Here is a 23,299-nt window from a genome sequence, read left to right on the forward strand (position 1 = left end):
GAGGGCACTGCTAGTTCGACAAGTCTATCAGCGTGACGTGACTGGAAGGCAAATAAAAGTTTATCAACTCTCCTTAACAACCATATATGCTAGCCATATGCAGGCATCCCAACTTTGCCAGTCCACTTCAAAAAACGTCAAGGGTTGTGTTGTCGGCGCGCGTAAAGACCCCTTAAAACCTTCCTCCCAATGAAGCCATAACCTGCTCCAGCGTTCATCACGCAACCCACTAGCAACAACGAGATGTTAGTAGATAATCGTGTCTGGGCTCTGTTCAAGGGTCACTGGCAGCACACACTGACTTACTGGAGCGTTTTCTTCAGTTTCGGGCTGTGTATCGCGTTCCTGGGGCCGACCATCCTGGACCTGAGGTGTCAGACTCAGTCCACTCTGCAGGAGATCACCTGGGTCTTCTTCGCCCAACAGCTCTTCCTCATGCTGGGGAGCGCCCTTGGAGGACTCTTCAAGAAGACGTGAGTGAAAGCTGTCTGGTTTTGACTAGATGGTATACAGTTAATGTCAGAATTTACTTCTCGTAGCAGGTAAGGATAATTTACATAGGTTCGGGGGAATTAGGTTAAGGTTAGGCTAGCCCAGGGTTTCCCAAACTCGGTCCTTCGTTTCATAATGAACATTTTTGGAAGTATTGACCTTGGGCAAATCGATGTAGTCGGAGCTGAATTCCACAAAGCCTGGTCTCTGCTCAACTTCTTTGGAGTTCATCAGAAACCTTGTTCACTATGGAGTTGAGTTGTCAGCTAGGTTTATGCAGGTACAGACTGGGACCAGAAACTGCCCAGCATCTATTACACACCGGCCCTTTTATGTTGAGGCCCCCATTATTAGCCAAATAATAATTTATGCAGGCTAAAGATGGCCCATTGGATCTGACATTTACCGCCAGAACTGCTCTATGACAAAGATGGTCTACTAGCCTCAAACTCAGCTCTGGACCTCGAAGCCAGTTCCACTGCTTTCCCCCCCCATTGTTCCTCTCTAATCATTAACTGATTTAGACTTGGGACACCAGGTGGGTGCAATTAATTATCAGGTAGAACAGAAAACCAGCAGGCTCTGGACCTCGTAGGGTAAGAGTTGAATACCCCTGGTCCTATAATATTGATAAGACAGTGACCACTAACAATGGAAATGAGTCCTCAAAGATGGGAGGAGGCGAGATCAGGTGGGGCCATTCTAGCCAATGAGGGCAGATATGCTTGTAACAGGCCATAGAGATAGATAGAGGCCTGATCTTTGTATCTGTGCCATTATAACTTCTGTGACAGCTTGGGCAGCGCTATAACGGACCCTTTGTGTCTGGAAGTAATTTAGCCATTTATTGTAGTCATTGCGCTCTGTAGAGTTGCTATTTTCTTGAGTTTTCACGTGTCAATTAACTTGTGATATTACTAGAATGCTCATTATACAATGATCCAAAATTTAAACAACATGTAAATTGTTGTTTTCATGAACAGAAATAAAGGACCCAAAAAATGTCCATATGCACAAAAAGCTGATTTCTCTCATTTTGTGGACAGATTTATTTACATTCCTGTTAGTGAGCACCTTGCTAGATCGTCTGATACCAGCCACCCAAACAGCTGATGAAACTGTGTCTTTGCACAACTGAAGAATGTCTGCACAAATGGTCAGAAGCCGTCGCGGAAGCTCATCTGCATGCTCGCCATCCTCACCAGGGTCTTAACCTGATTGCAGTTCGGCGTCACAATCTACTTCAGTGGGCAAATGCTCACTTTCGATGGCCACTGGCTCGCTGGAGAAGTGTGCTCTTCACGGATGAATCCCGGTTTCAACTGTACCGGCCAGATGGCAGACAGCATGTATGGCATTGTGTGGACGAGTGGTTTGCTGATGTCAACCTTGTGAACAGAGTGCCCCATGCTGGCGGTGGGATTATGGTATGGGCAGGAAGGCATAAGCTATGGACAAGGAACACAATATCATTTTACTGATGGCAATTTGAATGCACAGAGATACCGTGATGAGATCCTGAGGCCCATTGTCATTCCATTAATCCGCCATCACCTCATGTTTCAACATGATAATGCACGGCCCCATGTCAAAAGGATCTGTACACAATTCCTGGAAGCTGAAAATGTCCCAGTTCTTCGATGTTAGTAATTTCAATCAAATGAAAGCATACATGTTTTTTTTAACCAGGAATAATGAGTAGAAAGCCAAGGTCACAGACTGTTTCCGAACTCATTCATTCAGGCTCTCTACAAAGAACTTGTTACAGGCCACGGTCAGCGCAGCAACCAAGATGACAAACTCCTGAAAGTCCACTTCGCCGTCTTTGTTTTCATCCAGATCACTCATGATCTTCTCTACTACCATAGGGTCCTTACTTGCTGCCAAGAAGTCACTCACCAGACATTGAGCATGTTTAGGATGCTCTGGATCGACATGTAGTGTATTAATAGTCTGATTTAATCCACAAATATGATAGTCCGTTTAAAAAAGGTTAAAGCAGCGGTTCCCAAACTAGGGGTCGCGACCCCATGTGGCGTTGCCTGATATAAACCCAGAAAAAAATACAACAAAATATATAATATCGTCTTTGTATCTCAATCATTGTACTGTGGTTAACCTTAACGTTAAAGTCAACCAGAGAGCACCCTTAGATCATGGGTAAATGCAGCACTTGACCATTACACTTGAATAATTCGCACAGTGAATGGCTAGGCTCGCTACGCTATGAAACCACACACTATTGCACTTTTATATTACCGGCCGGCGGCCGCAATTGATATGGTGAAAAAAATGTGTGGGGAGACACAAACTCACATCAATACCTTTGTCAGATAACTGTTAAACAAAGCATTTATGCTATTGCTAGCAATCAAGAGGAAACTCTGACTGAACGACTCAAACTCCCCAGTTTACGCTCTCCAAATGGACGTTCGCTGTGAGGGCCGAGATGCCCATGCCTTGAGCCTGGCTGAGTGTGAATCTCAGTGATGCTCATGAATTGGAAAGTTTCGTATTTTGCTCTCTCACCACCCCAGAATATAACAAATGATTTCCCTCTGACAACTGGAAATATTGTTCCTATACTAATTACGTTTGTTTGAACCAAATGTGTCTGTCCTTGTGACCTTCACAGATCTCCAGTCCAATAGTTCTGCTCCGATACGTTTCCTGAGCTACTGCCACATGACTGGTGTTTAAATACACATACACCTGTATCAGAGCTGAAGAGATAACAGAGGGGGAGATAGGGTGAGAAGAGCGCGAGAGACTTGGGGGAGGGAGAGACCTAGAAAAAAATAATAGATTTTTACATTCTGTTTTTAATTGCAGCTTGTTGAACAGAACATTACTACTGAGGCCACTACACAGAGAGTTAGTGGAAAGTTGTCAAGGCGGCAGTGTAGATAAGGCGTCTCCGCTGTACACTAGGTGCCTCAGGGGGCCTGATAAACTGTGATAAACCAGGTAAATAAATAGCTCTTACCTAGGTATTGGGTCAAGGTGACATTCCAGCTACAATACTGCCCATGTTAGCAGAGCTGGAAAAACAGCCCCTCATCTACCCCTCCATGGAGTTGCCTCTAGCACCGGGCTAAGGCCAGAGAGGGAGCAAAAGAGGGCTGGGTCCCGTCGCTTCCTGGATGGCAGACCAGATGAGACTGGAAGTGGAGAGAGAGGGTCAGTAAGGGTGCTCAATTAAATCAAACAGAGGGAGCTATAAATTGTAGTTAAATGAAAACAGTTCTCTTTCCCAAAAGCCACTATTACCCAAAAGAGTGCTCTAATATCCTCTCTCTCCCTCCCACCCCTTTCCAGGCTCCGCTGCTCCCTCTCAGCTCTCTTCGTCTCCAGTCTTGTCATCTCCGTGGTGTTTGCCATCATCCCACTTTGCCACCATGTGCTGATGCTGGCTGTTGCCATGGCGATATCTGGCACGGCAATGGGGGTGATTGACACCATCGCCAACCTGCAACTGGTGAAGCTCTACCAGAAAGACTCAGCCATTTTCCTACAGGTCAGGGAGAGGCAGGAGTAAAGGAGGAGAAATTAATGGGGGTCAGGGGTATTTTGATCACAAATTATGCAAAGATGATTCAAAGAACAGGTGGTCATTTTCTCTCCTTCTCCCACCATACCCCCCTCCATTTTCCTTTCTTTCTCTCCCATTCCTCCCTGTCTTCTACCCAGGTCCTGCATTTCTTCATAGGGCTGGGAGCGTTGGTCAGTCCCCTGGTAGCAGACCCATTCCTGTCAGAGGGGAGTTGTGTTCTGGGGGGGAACATGACAGCCAACTCCTCCACTGACCTCCATCACCTCCGCAGCTCCCTGGCAGGTAAGGGGACAACCCCTCTGCACAACGTATCCCACCACTACCACCTCCACACAGAGGGCATCATCACCACCAATGTGTCCTACGCATTCTGGATCATGGCTCTTATCAATGTAAGTGTATGAACACTTTTTAGCAGTTGGATTGTGGTGATGTAGCTGTAGGTTGGTGTTGTAGCTGTAGGTTGATACTGTAGCTGCAGGTTAGCAGTAGCGACTGGTACATTTGAATAGCAAAACAAAAGGGAGATTGTTCTGCAGGGCAGGCTTCCTCAACCACTGAGGGAAATGGCTCTTTTGCATAGACCGTACGAGGGAGTCAGAGAGAGACATGTTTTATTTTTTACAACTGCGTGCGTGTTCTCTCTCTAGCTGCCTGTACCAGTAGCAGTGTATGTGTTGATGTACCGTGAGAGGCTGTTCCCCTGCTCGGACCACAGCCCACGTCTACTGGACAAGGAGAAAAACTCACAGAAGAACCAACAGGACCACAATATCCAGGGTAAGACCACCCCTTACCCAACTCAGGGTAAGTCCCACAATACTCCCTCACACCTCCACAGATCCAGTGTTAAACCCCCCCACACATTCACACAACCCAAGGAAAGACCCCCCCTCAAATATATACAATGGCTGCCAGGGTAGAATCCCATACAGCCCCAACTAAAACATGGCTAGTGCTGGGCTGGAATAAAAGCCTGCACAACCTGTAGCTGTACAGGTCTAGGGTTGAAGACCCCTAAACTAAACCATCCTGTGCTGTCCATCCAGGTCACGGGGGTTTGTTTGGCTGCTGTAACTATGCTGATGTGAAGGATCGCCCTGCCTCCTATTTCCTCCTCTACATTCTGGGCGGAGCCGTGCTCTTCATCACTGACGGCATAATAGTGAGACTGAACCTTGCCCCCCCCCCCCCCAACACACACGACTGTTAGTGCTAACTATCACCATCAGCCTTCTAACATATAGATTTGTTCTCTTACACAGGGTTCTTACACAGGATTCATTTACACCTACGCAGTGTCTCCTCCCCTCTCTCTGCCTCACAAGACAGCAGGCTGTCTGACCAGTGTGTTCTGGGCGTCCGTCACCGTGGGCAGACTGGCGTCTATATATCTGTCATACAGATACACACAACAACGACTAATCTCGGTCAGCCTGGTACGGACACACACTCGTGTTTTTGCATACTGTATTAGTAGTGTGTGCGTATTGAAGTGAAACTGCTTTTAAAACAGATGTTATTTGAGAGACGATTAAATATTTGATGTTTTTAAAACCGTCCGGTGGATGGCTTTATTGCACACACACAGTATATACACACACACACAATGCATCCATGCACACGTGAAGAGCACGAAACGCAATTTGAATTCAAATAGTCATACATATCTGCATCAATGTTATTTTGTGTCATGCAAATTGCATAACAAGCATATAGATGCTTAACAAGCGTATAGATTACAGGTGGTAGATATGCTGATGTCCTTACAACATTATTTAGTGAAAAAGGCATGGACATGATATGACCATGTGAAAATAAATAATTTACCTCCACTGTCCTGCGCTCCCTCCCTCTCACTCACTGCGTTTCAGGCAGGGATGATGGCAGTGCAGTGTCTGCTGTTGATCCTGTACTCCAGCCCTGTGTTCCTCTTCATGGGGACATGTGTGTTAGGCCTCTTCATCAGCAGTGTGTTCCCCTGCATGGTGGCCCTCACAGAAGACATGGTCAACTATAAAGGTATGTGCACACACACACAGTAAGAACGCTTGTATTTAAATGTTAAAGGGTAAAGTGTCCTCTCCCTATCTTAGGGTGTGCCACTACTGTCCTGGTGACCAGTGCTGGTACAGGAGAGATGGTGCTGCAGCTTCTCACGGGACAGGTAAGGAATTCAGGGGGGTTACTGCTCTGTGAATAGGCTAGCCTGTGTTGTCTAGGTGTAATGCGTCTTTCTCTCTTCAGTTGATCCACAGTAAAGGCAGTTATAGTTTCATGTTGGTTGGTATGATATCATCCTGCATCGGATTCACAGTATTCCTGGGCCTACTCTACATCCAGCATCTACACAGGAGCTCCCAAGCAGGTACACACTCACACATACACCAACAGGTTGTGAGGAAACCATTTTAGTCAACTAAATCTCAAATCGTATTTATTTCCCTCCACAGCCACTAGCAAGGAAATCACCATGACAGAGAAGCCTTCAAGTGAGTAATGGAGAGGCCGTGAGGATGAATCAATGGAAAGAGAGGACTGTTTAAAAGTGAAGGAAAACAGAAATGACCCAAATGTTTAAAATGGCTGGAGGAATCAATCAGCCCCCTGCTCCTTTCGTCCAGCTCTCAACACCCAGACAATCAAGTTAAACCCAAAGACTATCCCATCCTACCCAGTACCCCCCCCCCCCCCCCCCAGATCAAACTGATTGATTCAGCTGGCCTTATATACCAAAATACATTTTATCATTCTAAACAGTATTTGAGTGGAGACAGTATTGTATGTTTTTGAACTGGGAAATGTTTTATGTACTACCTGTCTGACCATGACTGTAGCATTCATAAACCAGGAGTTGGGAGAGTAGATGTTAACTTGGCTTGTTCATGTGTCTTTTTAAATGCACTCTGACCCATGACACAGTGTAAAGCCATGAACAGGTGGAGACCAAAGCTTCCTCCATTGGCATGCTGTTTATTTAAACTCAACGGCAGCTGGTATCCTGCTGGATCCTTAACTGCTCCATGTCTCATAGAGCTTTCATGTAGACAGTGACCCGTGTGACTACAGTGGAGTGGTCACATGAGGACAGATGGTGTTGCTATGTGAGCAAGGTGTGGTGGTTAGTTACCTAGTAAAACTCACTGGATTAGGAAAACAAGTCTTGTGGGGACATACTTCCAGATCCAGTCTTCAGAGGCTAAGGAACAGACAAACAGGGTGACTAGAGCAAGGTTTTTTTTAATAGTCTTCTGTTAAACGTTTCCTATTTCACCTCAAACACAAACGTGCCACTCCAAGACAAGTAGCTTGTAAACATTTGAAAAGCATTGAACAAATAATTTACAGAAGTGAACAAAACAAGAACAGAACGGTAGAAGCAAACAGTTTGTCATTTCAACTGCAAAAGTACTGGTTTTATAATTGAATTGTGATTAAAATAAAAACTATTGTTAAAATGTAAAATACTTTTTTTTTTTTACAGAAATATGCACTAGGTGTAATGCTGGGTTGAATAGGGTCTAATGAATGAAACCTGAATCAGAATGTTCACACCTACCTTCATCTACAATATGGCTGCCTATTCAGAGGTTGTCTTTATCAAAACTATGGTCATATTATAGAACTCCGACTACTGTATCAAGTTAACAAATCTAACTCTTTAGAAAATACACATTTGTAATAGGGCTTAACTGAAGGGACTCTGCCACTTTAAGAGGCATTAGGATTTTAAATGAAGCAATCAGCATGAAGCAATGATAAAGCGGTGACTCGCCCTTGTTTCAGTAAAAAGCTGAAGGATGGGGCTGGAGAAATGTAAGCACTCAAATTCAGATAGATGCGAGGACTATATCAAAACTATAGTTTTAACCATGTTTTGAGGCTATATAGAGTTGGTTTACATTTACTTTTTTCCCAAACACGAGTAAAACAAGCTTATTCTGGGTTCTGTTGGCCAGGAGAGTTGAACTAAGCTCATGAACCATTAAGTTATATTCTTCAAGAATCAATAGGTACATATTCATAAGTCAAATGGATGTAGCAACTGCTGATTGCCCCTTAGAATATAAACATTTTAAATGTAATCTTTAGATTTGCAATATTAAAGTATTTTGTGCATAGTTGTACTGTTGATTTGGGAAAAGAAATGTACAGAATTCATTTACAGCTATAAATTAGGGTTAATAGATTTTTCAAACACAGGAAAAAAAGTCATTTAAAACAAAGGACAAATCCAATACTACAGGTACCCTTTGTTCTAAGTGCCAATGTTGACACACACACAATATTAAAAACAATATTAAAGTCCAATGCATCAGTTTCTCAACATCAAATATTTTATGGGCAACAATTACCTTACTGATTTGTTGAATAAAATTTGTCAAAAAGCAACAAAAATAGCTTCTTATCAAAGAGCAATATCTCAAGCAATAATTTTGCTAGGACTGTCAGGGAGTGGACTGAGTGGGAAACTGAAAAGGAGTTATTGGGAGAAGTTTGGAATTGTTTCTTATTGGTCTATTAACTAATTTACCGCATGGTGTCACCATGGAAGGCCAAAACTCCATCCCACCAAAACAGGCTGAAATTTCAGGCAGTCTTTTCAAACAGCTCTTAAACTGAAAGGGCATTATCATTTTCATAATTTCATTATTATTCCAACCTCTGTATGGTTGGATGGATAAATAAAAACACATGAAAATCAAGTCTGACTGCACTGGGCCTTTAACAATATCAAAATACTTAACAAAGACGGATTTAAGTTTCCCTCTAAGGCTTTGATTTGCAAATAGTCAATGTCATCATCACTTCCCAACACTGAGTAAAGAAAACAAGTAAAGAAATCAAACAAAACATCAGCGTTAAAAACAGACTACAGAACAGCATTGAGCCTAGCATCTGGCCATATTACAATTCAGTCGGGGGGGTAAATGGAATTCAGCTGAAGTACATACACACTTTTGTTATTTGATTGTCTTATTTACTTGTCAGATACAAAGAGGGAAAGGGAGCTTTGATTGTGTACTGAAAATGTCTTAGTTGTGCAAAATCGAGCTTTGCAGAATCACTCTAAACAGGATTCTGGTACATTAAAACCTCATTCATTTTCCTGATTCACAGGACTTGCAAATGTGGGTGACTATATTCCATACTTAAAGCTGGAATCCTTAATTGTGAAACAGCCACGTCCGTTTGCGATATTAGAATAAAGAAGTTACTGCAAACAGTCCCCCCCCTCCTCGGACATCATTGTACGCACGATAGAAGACTACTATGTACTGCGTTTTTTCTCTCAGCTCGGCCAGAACAATAATAACAGTGGTGGTGTGGCCAGGGGTGCGGATTCCCCCAACTGCGGAATCCATCTTTAAGGCAACTGTCATTAAAATCAAAATAACTATACAAACCTGTTCTAAAACATGAATCATACAAAGAAAATGTGTTAAGTCACATTACATCATAAGAATAAGTAACAAACCATATTTTGACAGGCTTCGTCATCTTTGTGAACGCCCTGTGTGGGTTGTCTCACTGTAGCCTGGGTACCAGACTGGTTATGCCTTCAACCATGCCACATCATTGCCCTTCCCAAAGTGTTGGCAAAGCAGAAACAGACCGACACCAACCAGGCTATTCACTGGCCATGTCATGGGAATGGCTGTTTTACCCCGACCTGTTAGTTCACTGGGAGAGGAAACATACTGTACATAGGAGAGCAGACATTAGACAAGTAATGGACTGGTAGAAATCTAGAATACTTACACTATGTATTCTAGTACTTCATCAAATTACTTTATAAACCAAATACTGTTGTAGTGCTCTGTTGAAGTTGAGGTTTGCGCCCAGGGAGACCAGGGCAGTGGGGAGGAGGGTAGAGAGTAGACAGGGGAGGGCTGTTCCCACACTCCTCAGGTTTGGCTTTAGGGGTTTAAGGCACCACGTTAACATGTCTGATTCTTATGGAGCAACATTACAGGTTAGTGACAAACTCCTCTGCCATCCAACAATTCAATTCTATCAGAGTCCAGATGTGATTTCCCTTCACACATTTCATGTTTTCCTTATAGCTTCACAACAGAAATGCACAGCCTTAGGGTTAGTTTATGGCGAGGATCCTTATTTGCTCAATCTCCACAAGGTTAGTAGTTATTTGGCAAAGGAGGTGATATTAATCTGTCCTACTATCTGAGGCGGCAGGGTTGTTTATAGGTTAGGAATGTGGTTAAGGCTAGGTTTTAGGTTGGGGTTACAGTAAGGGTTATGGCTTCTCATAAATTGACCTACAGGCATAGGGCCTTTTTGCATACATAAATTCAATATCTTCCAAGCATCACACATGCATAAGTCCCATAAATATGCATGTTTTTCTCTGGTAGAGACTGAGGTGGTTTGGTTCTGTTCTGATATGGCTGCCTGTATACTGGTCTAAGTGAGAGAATTACAGTAAGGACTTCATTAAATAACACATTTTGTTATGGCAAAAGACCATTACACACCGCAGAGAGCAGAGTCACGACCTCACACTGCTTCACATATACTGGCAGGCCTCACACTGCTTTAAATATACTGGCAGACCTCACACAGTTGAAGTCGGAAGTTTACATATAGGTTGGAGTCATTAACTCGTTTTTCAACCACTCCACAAATTTCCTATTAACAAACTATAGTTTTGGCAAGTCGGTTAGGACATCTACTTTGTGCATGACAAGTAATTTTTCCAGCAATTGTTTACAGATTATTTCACTGTATCACAATTCCAGTGGGTCAGAAGTTTACATACACTAAGTTGACTGTGCCTTGACACAGCTTGGAAAATTCCAGAAAATGATGTCATGGCTTTAGAAGCTTCTGATAGGCTATCAATTGGAGGTGTACCTGTGGATGTATTTCAAGGCCTACCTTCAAACTCAGTGACTATTTGCTTGACATCTTGGGAAAATCTAAAGAAATCAGCCAAGACCTCAGAAAAGAAATTGTAGACCTCCACAAGTCTGGTTCATCCTTGGGAGCAATTTCCAAACGCCTGAAGGTACCACGTGTACTATTGTTTGTACAGATGAACAAGTATAAACACCATGGGACCACGCAGCAGTCATACCGCTCAGGAAGGAGATGCGTTCTGTCTCCTAGAGATGAACGTAATTTGGTGCGAAAAGTGCAAATAATTCCAAGAACAGCAGCAAAGGACTTTGTGAAAATGCTGGAGGAAACAGGTACAAAAGTATCTATATCCACAGTAAAACGAGTCCTATATCGACATAACCTGAAAGGCCGCTCAGCAAGGAAGAAGCCACTGCTCCAAAACCACCATAAAAAAGCCAGACAACGGTTTGCAACTGCACATGGGGACAAAGATCGTACTTTTTGGAGAAATGTACTCTGGTCTGATGAAACAAAAATAGAACTGTTTGGCCATAATGACCATCATTATATTTAGAGGAAAAAGGGGGAAGCTTGCAAGCCGAAGAACACCATCCCAACCGTGAAGAACGGGGGTGGCAGCATCATGTTGTGGGGGTGCTTTACTGCAGGAGGGACTGGTGCACATCACAAAATAGATGACATCATAAGGTAGGAAAATTATTTGGATAAATTGAAGCAACATGTCAGGAAGTTAAAGCTTGGTTGCAAATGGGTCTTCCAAATGGACAAAGACCCCAAGCATACTTCCAAAGTTGTGGCAAAATGGCTTAAGGACAACCAAGTCAAGGTATTGGAGTGGCCATCAAAGCCCTGACCTCAATCCTATAGAAAAATTGTGGGCAGAACTGAAAAAGCGTGTACGAGCAACGAGGCCTACAAACCTGACTCAGTTACATCAGCTCTGTCAGGAGGAATGGGCCAAAATTACTAATTAAGTGTTTGTAAACTTCTGACCCACTGGGAATATGATGAAATAAATCTCTACTATTATTCTGACATTTCACATTCTTACAATAAAGTGGTGATCCTAACTGACCTAAGACAGGGAACTTTTACTAGGATTAAATGTCAGAAATGGTGAAACTTAGTTCAAATGTATGTAAACTTCTGACTTCAACTGTATATACTGGCATGTAGATGAGGGGATTGACAGTTAAGGTAAAAGTAGAGTTGGTGTTGACAAGTGTTTTCCATCTAAGAGAGCCGGTGAGGAGAAACATTAAGGTTAGCTGGTTAAAACATAACAAACAGGAAAATTATCCATTAAAAAACATCTAAAAACTGAGTTGGGAATTGACAACACACCATCAAACAGTTTGTTGTGAAAGTGTGAAGTTCCACAAAAAGACTAGAAGGAAACTATGAAGGTTCAGATAGAAAGAAAAAGGTCTGTAATCCCTTTGGTCTCAGAGTGGAGACACAATTGGCTGTTCAGGTCAAGTGATGCACATTTCTGACTGGTCAGCATCAAATCACTAGTCTTTGCAGCACCCGTTACCATGGCAATTCCTAAAAAGTATTCTTTAGGAGAGGTGTCAATGGAGACCTGAAGATGGCAAGTTAAAAGAACAGGAAGTGTTCAAGGAATCATAGATGTGTGTGTGTGTTGGACACCTCTAATCGTCTCAGTCCCTCCTGGCAGTGGATGGTCCTCATTTATCCAAATCATCAACCCCCATGTCTCCTGTGTCTGTTTGGGAGTGTGTGGGTAGAGCAGAAGTAGGGCCTCAGCGTCTGGGGGCTCCACAGGTTCCAAGGGTAAGGTCCCTTATGTCTTATGGGAGTCTGGAGTGAGGGGTCCGGGGGTGTTGGTCCCATCCAGGCTGTGTGTGGGGATATGGAAATGAGGGGTGAGCACCGAGGGGAACTGGAAGAAAACACAAGAGAACACAGAACAACTTCAATGGATCAAATAGAGCAGAATTTGGGTCAAAAACAGAAGATACAGTATAGAGCAGATACACAGAGACAGAACAGGCTCGAGCAGGAACCAACGAGGACAGAAAGTGGGATGAGAGAAAGACACTGAAGTGCAGAGAGGGATGAGAGATGATTGCGATGAGAGAGAGGGGGGGGGGGGGGTGTTCTGACCTGGAACAGGGTGTGTGCTCCCTGCTGGCGGCGGGTGGCAGGGCTGAGGGGAGCCACCGGACTGAGCGTGCTCCAGAAGTGGATGTTAGACAGCAGGGGACTGGGGGTCAGCAACAGAGTGGGCGTCTGTAAACACACACACTAGTAGTTAGGAGAAAGACAGAAACCATGTCAGGAAAAAAATTAAAATAAATTGAAACATACTCAAATTACCATTTGGGAATATCTCAAAATGATCACCAATTGGCACAAAAATATTCTCAATGCTGGATTTAGAGCTGTAAGTGCTAGTATTTGAATTGAAAACAACATTCTCTTTTGTATCCATAATGGAGGTTTTGATTGTTTACCAGCAGCCCAAGGCAAAGCCAACCCAGATGAAGCTGGCCAGGGTCTGGCTCCAACGGAGCCGTCTCATGACCGCAGTAGCATAGATGTTAACCCACAGAGGGAAAATCTGAGAGAATAATGAGACCATTGTCAGGTCCTGCTGATATAATCTAATATTATGATCACAACAGGAACATGTGGTCAAACGGTCAACATCCCATTGACAGGCCAAAGGAATGACAACAGTTGTTGTCGTGGGAACTCAGTTCAGACAGAGAGGGGTGTTCAATAAAACTACAACACTGCTGCCATCTGCTGGGGAAAAACTATCAATGAAGTTTGTTTACATGTCACCTCATCCCTAATCGTAAATGTATCTTCTCCTAATCAAGAATACATCTTCAACAATACTGTGAGTGTGGAGTGTAAAAATGGTGTAAAAATGCATGTGTGTGTGTGTCTCACCTGTAGCAGTGCTGGTGTGAGAGAGGCGGTGGGTAGTGAGGGGCTGTAGAGGTTCATAGGTGAGAGGTCAGAGGCAGTGACCACCAGTGTAGGAGTGGAAAGCTCCAGGACTTTAGGAGGCTTGCGGGCCTTGCCCCCAGTGATATGGCCACTCACACACACCGGAGACAAACTCATCTCCCTATTCCCTCCCTTGTCCCCGTTTCCTCCACATACCTCACCACTTGACACATGGCCAAAACTCTGCACCTGACAGAGAGAAGGAGGAAGCACACAGTCAGTTGAATCACAGAAAGCAAAAACATGAATGCTAAATCCCTCTTCGTGTTGAGTAATCTGCATCTCAGTGGATTGGACGAAGATGGACTCCATGTCGCAGAAGGTGTGTGTGTGCACATTATCCTTACCGCCTGTATCTGCGTCTCTGTCGGTTGGGAGGAGATGGACTCGATATCACTGTCAATCACCAGCTCCTGGGTGGAGTCCGGCACCATGCTGGGGGAGGGACTCCGAGAGGGCAACTCTGATAAGCTGAAACTATGCAGAATTCGAAGATTCGAGGATTCCAAGGTCTTGGCTTGCTCAAACGTGTACACAGCCTGAGGCAGGAGGGTGGAGTGTGTCCTCACTACATCATCTATGGGAGGTGGGACTTGGAGAGGGTACAATGGCGGATTGGATGTTTCTATAGTAACCTGAGGTGGTGGAGGGCTTCTCTTGGGAGGGGTGGTCCCAAACTTGATGACTGACGGCGATGGCATTGGCTGAGAGGGTGGGTCTTGGGCCCGGTTATTGGACTTCCTGTCGGCCATCTTGTCTCCGGGGTTCTCCATCTTGATAGACTTGAAGAGCTGCCGTCCATTTTGCAGCGAGGTGAGGGTGAACGAGGTGTACAGGCCAGAGTGGATGTAGTCATTACGGTTGGACGGCTTAGTACTGGACCCTCGTGTCGCTGTCACACCTTCACTCCTGTCCCCACCCTCATCTCTGGATGTGTTGTCCCCCCTCTCTGAGAGGGGCAGGCCACCCCCCTCCCCATCGGGCCGAACAGAGGCATCCCCTTTCAGAATGTCTGGGTACGAGACAAAGCGGTACACAAACTTCTGCCCGTTCACCTTCTTAATGATGTTCTACAGGAGAAAACAAGGAGAGGGATGTTACATTGTGGAGAAAAAGTAGACAGCTGAACGAAAGACAGACACTCTCCTCCCTTTGCCTGTCTTTTCTCCCTCTCTTACAAAAACAACCCACAGAGTAACTTCTGCGTGGGAATGTTCCATCCTTCCTGTCTGTGCCAAACAAACATCCAATCAGACCTGTCGTGCTCGGTCTTCAGCTAAACACAACTCACCACCCCACCCACTGACAGATGCAGGCTGTCTTTAGGCCAAACCACAGAGAGAGTGGGCAAGATACACAGCAACCGAGCAGTACTCTGAAGTACTGGGTGGTGACATGTCACAGGAGTGCTTAACCACAAAGAATTCCTTGCCCACAGCTCTACCCAGCCTAGCACTAAACTAAACCTAGGGCCCTATAAAATCTGCAATGCTGAGAACGCGGACGGAATCACGGAATCCAGAAACTAAAATAGAATTGAACAATATTCAAAAAATGTATTGAACTTACAAGGAAATCAACTAAATGTATTGAACTTATAACTTCCTGAAGAGGCAACGCGGGAATGCCTGTCTGTGTGCGTGTTTGTCTACCACTGTGTAGCTGTTAGCGATGATGCTAATAATAACTGTCTTCTGGTAGATGGAAAGGCTTTCCCAAAAACCTTCTCTATTAAATGTTACAAATGTTACTACAAAGTAACCTATGCCTACATAGCAGAATTATTATTTGAATCAATCCAGTTGTGATTTATTTAGCAAACATGCATGCTACAGAAACACTGCCAACCAAACAAGTCTCTTGCTGGTGTGTACTTGAATTAAAGGGTGTCTACTAGAGGTCGATCGATTATGATTTTTCAACACCGATACCGATTATTGGAGGACCAAAAAAAGCCGATACCAATTAATCGGACGATTTTTTAAATGTATTTGTAATAATGACAATTACAACAATACTGAATTACTTGTTTTAACTTAATACATGAATAAAATCAATTTAGCCTCAAATAAAAAATTAAACCTGTTCAATTTGGTTTAAATAATGCAAAAACAAAGTGTTGGAGAAGAAAGTAAAAGTGCAATATGTGCCATGTAAAAAAGCTAACGTTTAAGTTCCTTGCTCAGAACATGAGAACATATGAACGCTGGTGGTTCCTTTTAACATGAGTCTTCAATATTCCCAGGTAAGAAGTTTTAGGTTGTAGTTATTATAGGAATATTTCTCTCTATACCATTTGTATTTCATATACCTTTGACTATTGGATGTTCTTATAGGCACTTTAGTATTTCCAGTGTAACAGTATAGCTTCCGTCCCTCTCCTCGCTCCTACCTGGGCTCGAACCAGGAACACATCGACAACAGCCACCCTCGAAGCAGCGTTACCCATCGCTCCACAAAAGCCGCGGCCCTTGCAGAGCAAGGGGAACAACTACTCCAAGTCTCAGAGCGAATGACGTTTGAAAAGCTATTAGCACGCACCCCGCTAACTAGCTAGCCATTTCACATCGATTACACCAGCCTAATCTCGGGAGTTGATGGGCTTGAAGTCATAAACAGAGCAATGCTTGAAGCATTGCGAAGAGCTGCTGGCAAAACGCACTAAAGTGCTGTTTGAATGAATGCTTACGAGTCTGTTGGTGCCTACCATCTCTTAGTCAGACTGCTCTATCAAATCATAGACTTAATTATAACATAATAACACACAGAAATACGAGCCTTAGGTCATTAATATGGTCGAATCCGGAAACTATCATTTCGAAAACAAAACATTTATTCTTTCAGTGAAATACGTTACATTGCACAACCTTCAATGTTATGTCATAATTACGTAAAATTCTGGCAAATTAGTTCGCAATGAGCCAGGCGGCCCAAACTGTTGCATATACCCTGACTCTGCGTGCAATGAACGCAAGAGAAGTGACACAATTTCACCTGGTTAATATTGCCTGCTAACCTGGATTTCTTTTAGCTAAATATGCAGGTTTAAAAATATATACTTCTGTGTATTGATTTTAAGAAAGGCATTGATGTTTATGGTTAGGTACAGTCGTGCAACGATTGTGCTTTTTTTCCCGCAAATGCGCTTTTGTTATATCATCCCCCGTTTGGCGAAGTTGTCTGTCTTTGTTAGGAAGAAATAGTATTCACACAGTTCGCAACGAGCCAGACGGCCCAAACTGCTGCATATACCCTGACTCTGTTGCAAGAGAAGTGACACATTTTCCCAAGTTAAAAGAAATTCATGTTAGCAGGCAATATTAACTAAATATGCAGGTTTAAAAAATATATACTTGTGTATTGATTTTAAGAAAGGCATTGATGTTTATGGTTAGGTACATGTTGGAGCAACGACAGTCCTTTTTCGCGAATGCCACCGCATCGATTATATGCAACGCAGGACACGCTAGATAAACTAGTAATATCAACCATGTGTAGTTAACTAGTGATTATGATTGATTGATTCTTTTTTTATAAGATAAGTTTAATGCTAGCTAGCAACTTACCTTGGCTTCTTACTGCATTCGTGTAACAGGCAGGCTCCTCGTGGAGTGCAAAGGCAGGTGGTTAGAGCATTGGACTAGTTAACCGTGAGGTTGCAAGATTGAATCCCCGAGCTGACAAGGTAAAAATCTGTCATTCTGCCCCTGAACAAGGCAGTTAACCCACTGTTCCTAGGCTGTCATTGAAAATAAGAATGTGTTCTTAACTGACTTGCCTAGTTAAATAAAGGTGTAAAGAAATATATAAAAAATAAATAAATATAAAAAAAAAAAAACGGCCAAACCGGTGTCCAAAAATACCGATTGTTATGAAAACTTGAAAATCGGCCCTGATTAAATCGGTCGACCTCTAGTATCTACACCCAAAAATGAAAATGTCTTAGTGGTCTCCTGATGTGGTTTAAACATTGTTGTAGACTTAGAACACCCAACTTTGTTGTTTTTCTATTTAAAAAGTGTGATTGAAAAGTCAGAAACCTGGACAAATCTGAAACTAAATGGAATTAGGCTAAAAAATAAAACAGATTTTATAGGGCTTTATGAACCCTGGCCTCATTTTCTCAACTAGCCTCATCGATGGGCCCCTTGTCTATGCTAATGTGAGGTGTGTGTTTGTGTGCACCTTGTCATAGTAGTATCTCAGGGCTCTGCTAAGCTTGTCGTAGTTCATGTTGGGTTTGTTCTTCCTGGCGCCCCACAGCTTGGCCACCTCCTCCGCCTGCAGCAGCTTGAACTCGCCCTCCTCATTAGTCCAGCAGATCAGCTGATCATTGGTGGGGTCCAATAGGAGCTGGAGCAAGAACTGCCACAGGGTCACAGAGCTGTCCATGCTCCCCGCTACAGAGAAAGAGAGAGGGGATGTAGAAGACAGATCAGACATGCAGTGTCACCAACAGGCAGTTATTAAACTGTTGAACTGCGACTGCTCATAGCCTGATAGAGACCCCCCATTCAGAATCTACAGCCTCAGTCAACAAGCCTAACATACCTGCCTTTTTCTGCACTCAACAACGCGAAAGCAAAAATGTTTAATTGGCACCAATGCCATCAGACATCAATATAAGTTCCAGCATTTTTTAATCACCTAATAATAAGTTACTGTTTGGAATTCAAGGTGATTTGAAGATCAGTGATTCTGCACAGCCTAGTGCCTTGGTCAGGCTCATCTCAAACGTCCTTAAAACAGCGTTTTTTCTATTCAATTTACATTTACATTTTACATTTAAGTCATTTAGCAGACGCTCTTATCCAGAGCGACTTACAAATTGGTGCATTCACCTTATGATATCCAGTGGAACAACCACTTTACAATAGTGCATCTAACTATTTTAAGGGGGAGGGGGGGGTTATTCAATCAGTTGTGACGACAAGCTGTTTTCTAAAAAACGTTTGGAGAAATGCTGTACACATTCATTCATTTGCTCCAAGACCTCTCCATCACGGTTGACAACTCCACGATATCCCCCTCCCAGAGTGCAAAGAACCTTGGCGTGACGCTGGACAACACCCTGTCGTTGTCTGCAAACATCAATGCAGTGACTCACTCCTGCAGGTTCATGCTCTACAACGTAGAGTTCGACCCTACCTCACACAAGGAGCAGAGCAGGTCCATTTCCAGGCTCTTTTCATCTCCCTACTAGACTACTGCAACTCGCTGTTGGCTGGGCTCCCTGCTTGTGCCATTAAACCCCTGCAACTTATCCAGAACACTGCAGCCCGCCTGGTGTTCCACCTTCTCAAGTTCTCCCATGTCAACCCGCTCCTCCACTGGCATCCAGTCGAAGCTCGCATCCACTACAAGACCTTGAACACTTGACGCGCCCCCCCCAAAAGATTTCTGACTTGTAGAGGTGCAGAAGACACTTGGAGGACAACAAAGGAGCAGGGAGCTTTGTGCTGTCGTCCTCAGCTGTGAACTTGGCAGTGAGCGAACACAGAATTTGAGAGGAGAGCTCTGCTGTATAAATATGTCATATATAGGAAGTAAGGGGGATGCTACTCCAGTCGAGGCCCATTAAATGGCAAGGTGGAGCCCACACCTGGGATAGGGACGGGACTAGGGTTGTTTTCAAACTCAGGAGCAGCATTAGTTTTTCAAATAAAAAGGTAATTGACAAGGAAAGCTCAAAACTGATTTCAATTGATTGATTGGGCCTATAAATGCTAAACAGAAATGATACATCATAAATAGCCTTAAAGAGTAACTACATTTAAAAAACAACTAATACATTTGTAACCGGCCTATCTGGCATCGATATGAGTCAGAAACAGTTATTCTTGTGTCATAATTGACTACAAAAAGTCAGTCTTGCCTAAAACGGAGCTTGGAACATCCGTGCGTCACAACAGGTAAATGAAGGTTGGGTTTTGATGTGACGATGTACACTTGCTCACTAACATGGGGTGAGCAGTTGTGGTGATGGTGCTCGATCCAATAGCATAGACAGGTCTACCCAGCAGAATGACTTTGTTAACATAAGACAACACACATTACATGGTTTTACTTCAGAAATACTGCACAAAACACCTTAGATGTAAAATTGGGCAACCAAAACATTCTGCAAAAACATTAAAATTAGACTTCTTGAGTCATCATTCTGGGAATTTTGAGGAAGTGAAATGTATTTCTGCAGAATCGGTCAGGAAACACACCTCCAAGACTGAAATCTGTTTTTTCTAATGAGCAACAGAAATGCACATGCCAATCAGTGGGTTGATTGGTTTTTTAACATCAAAGTAAGCTACAGTGCATTCGGAAAGTATTCAGACCCCTTAACTTTTCCCACATTTTGTTACGTTACAGCCGTATTCTAAAATTGATTAAATCATTTTTTTAAACTCATCAATCTACACACTAATGAAAGTGAAGGTTAAGAATTTTTGCAAATTTATCAAATAAAAACTGATACCTTATTTAATTAAGTATTCAGACCCTATGAGACTCGAAATTGAACTTAAGTGCATTCTGTCTCCATTGTTCACCCTTGATGTTTCTAAAACTTGATTGGAGTCCACCTGTGTTAAATCCAATTGATTGGACATGATTTGAAAAGGCACATGTCTATATAAGGTCCCACAGTTGATAGTGGATTAAGATTTTTCAACGCCGATGCCGATTATTGGAGGACCAAAAAAAGCCGATACCGATAAAAAAAAAATATATATATATATATATATATATATAAAAATATATATATTTAAAAAAACAATTATAATAAAATCGGCCAATTATATATATGTATATATATATATATATATATATATATATAAAATAATGACAATTACAACAATACTGAATGAACAATGAACACTTATTTTAACTTAATATAATACATCAATAAAATCTATTTAGTCTCAAATAATGAAACATGTTCAATTTGGTTTAAATAATGCAAAAACAAAGTGTTGGAGAAGAAAGTAAAAGTACAATATGTGCCATGTAAAAAAGCTAACGTTTAAGTTCCTTGCTCAGAACATGAGAATATATGAACGCTGGTGGTTCCTTTTAACATGAGTCTTCAATATTCCCAGGAAATAAGTTTTATGCTGTAGTTATTATAGGACTATTTCTCTCTATATCATTTGTATTTCATATACCTTTGACTATTGGATGATCTAATAGGTACTTTAGTATTGCCAGCCTAATCTCGGGAGTTGATAGGCTTGAAGTCATAAACAGCGCAATGCTTAAAGCATTGCGAAGAGCTGCTGGCAAAACGCACGAAAGTGCTGTTTGAATGAATGCTTACGAGCCTGCTGCTGCCTACCACCGCTCAGTCAGACTGCTCTATCAAATCAGACTTAATTATAATAAACACACAGAAATACAAGCCTTAGGTCATTAATATGGTCAAATCCAGACACTATCATTTCGAAAACAAAACATTTATTCTTTCAGTGAAATACGAAACCGTTCCGTATTTTATCTAACGGGTGGCATCCATAAGTCTAAATATTCCTGTTACATTGCACAACCTTCAATGTTATGTCATAATTACGTAAAATTCTGGCAAATTAGTTCGCAACGAGCCAGGCGGCCCAAACTGTTCCATATACCCTGACTGCGTGCAATGAACGCAAGAGAAGTGACACAATTTCACCTGGTTAATATTGCCTAGCTAAATATGCAGGTTTAAAAATATATACTTCTGTGTATCGATTTTAAGAAAGGCATTGATGTTTATGGTTGAGTACATTCGTACAACGATTGCGCTTTTGTTAAATCATCCCCCGTTTGGCGAAGTTGGCTGTCATTGTTAGGAAGAAATGGTCTTCACACAGTTCGCAACGAGCCAGGCGGCCCAAACTGCTGCATATACCCTGACTCTGTTGCACAGAACGCAAGAGAAGTGACAATTTCCCTAGTTAACTTCTTTAGGGGGTGTGGGACGGTAGCGTCCCAGCTGGCCAACATCCAGTGAAATTGCAGAGCGCCGAATTCAAAAACAGAAATACTCATTATAAAAGTTCATAAAACATACAAGTGTTATACATCGGTTTAAAAGATGAACTTCTTGTTAATCCAACCACGGTGTCAGATTTCAAAAAGGCTTTACGGCAAAAGCATACCATGCGATTATCTGAGAACAGAGCCCAGCAGACAAATCATTAAACAGTTACCAGCCAAGTAGAGGAGTTACACAAGTCAGAAATAGCGATAAAATTAATCACTTACCTTTGATGATCTTCATATGGTTGCACTCACAAGACTCCCATTTACTCAATAAATGTTTGTTTTGTTCGATAAAGTCCCTCTATATCCAAAAACCTCAGTTTTGTTCGCGCGTTTCGTTCAGTAATCCACAGGCTCAAAGGCAGTCACAACAGGCAGACGAAAAATCCGAAAAGTATCAGTAAAGTTCGTAGAAACATGTCAAACGATGTTTATAATCAATACTCAGGTTGTTTTTAGTCATAATAATTAATAATATTTCAACCGGACAAAAGTCAATATAAAAAGGAAAACAAGACGCGCTCTCGGTCGTGCGCATGAAAAACCTCTGGGACACTGCAGTGTCCACTCATTCAGAGTGGTCTTACTCCCTAATTTTTCAGAATACAAGCCTGAAACAATTTCTAAAGACTGTTGACATCTAGTGGATGCCATAGGAAGTGCAATTTGAGTCCTAAGTCAATGGAATCTGTATAGGCAGTCAATGGAAAACTACAAACATAAACAAATCCCACTTCCTGGATGGATTTTTCTCAGGTCTTCGCCTGCCATTTCAGTTCTGTTATACTCACAGACATTATTTTAACAGTTTTAGAAACTTGAGTGTTTCCTTTCCAAATCTATTATTATATGCATATCCTAGCTTCTGGGCCTGAGTAGCAGGCAGTTTACTTTGGGCACGCTTTTCATCCGGAGGTGAAAATAGTGCCCCCTACCCTAGTGAGGTTAAAATAAATTCATGTTAGCAGGCAATATTAACTAAATATGCAGGTTTAAAAATATATACTTGTGTATTGATTTTAAGAAAGGCGTTTATGGTTAGGTACACATTGGTGCAACGACAGTGCTTTTTTCGCAAATGCGCTTGTTAAATCACTTGTTTGGCGAAGTAGGCTGTGATTCAATGATAAATAACAGGCACCGCATCGATTATATGCAACGCAGGACAAGCTAGATAAACTAGTAATATCATCAACCATGTGTAGTTAACTAGTAATTATGTTAAGATTGATTGTTTTCTAGAAGATACGTTTAATGCTAGCTAGCACGGTACCTTGGCTCCTGCTGCACTCGCATAACAGGTAGTCAGCCTGCCATGCAGTCTCCTCGTGGAGTGCAATGTAATGTAATCGGCCACGATCGGTGTCC

The 23,299-nt window shown here is 42.5% G+C and overlaps 2 protein-coding genes across 3 annotated transcripts in view; one reads left to right on the plus strand and one right to left on the minus strand.

Moving 5' to 3' along the window:
* Positions 1-7,810, plus strand: LOC139559152 (major facilitator superfamily domain-containing protein 4A-like). 2 transcript variants are annotated; one of them, XM_071374920.1, is made up of 10 exons: positions 1-473; positions 3,811-4,009; positions 4,183-4,437; positions 4,696-4,825; positions 5,095-5,210; positions 5,293-5,484; positions 5,920-6,067; positions 6,142-6,212; positions 6,293-6,413; positions 6,499-7,810. In XM_071374920.1, exons 1-10 carry the CDS (start codon positions 244-246, stop codon positions 6,543-6,545), a joined length of 1,509 nt encoding a protein of 502 aa, XP_071231021.1. In that variant the 5' UTR covers positions 1-243; the 3' UTR covers positions 6,546-7,810. The 2 variants fall into 2 exon arrangements, with proteins under 2 accessions (XP_071231021.1, XP_071231027.1); XM_071374926.1 differs by having other exon boundaries at positions 7-473; positions 5,311-5,484.
* LOC139559167 (ETS domain-containing protein Elk-4-like) overlaps positions 7,270-23,299 on the minus strand; it is a 23,058-nt gene continuing 7,028 nt past the window's right edge. The window contains exons 2-6 of the mRNA XM_071374937.1: positions 18,101-18,315; positions 14,263-14,985; positions 13,856-14,104; positions 13,061-13,186; positions 7,270-12,836 (exon numbers count right to left, since the gene is read on the minus strand). Of these exons, the coding sequence (XP_071231038.1) occupies positions 12,738-12,836; positions 13,061-13,186; positions 13,856-14,104; positions 14,263-14,985; positions 18,101-18,307 (1,404 nt within the window). The 5' untranslated portion in view covers positions 18,308-18,315 and the 3' untranslated portion in view covers positions 7,270-12,737. The remainder of the gene's footprint in view (positions 12,837-13,060; positions 13,187-13,855; positions 14,105-14,262; positions 14,986-18,100; positions 18,316-23,299) is intronic.

This window comes from Salvelinus alpinus, chromosome 2 (assembly GCF_045679555.1).
Source record: "Salvelinus alpinus chromosome 2, SLU_Salpinus.1, whole genome shotgun sequence".
Taxonomy (NCBI): domain Eukaryota; kingdom Metazoa; phylum Chordata; class Actinopteri; order Salmoniformes; family Salmonidae; genus Salvelinus; species Salvelinus alpinus.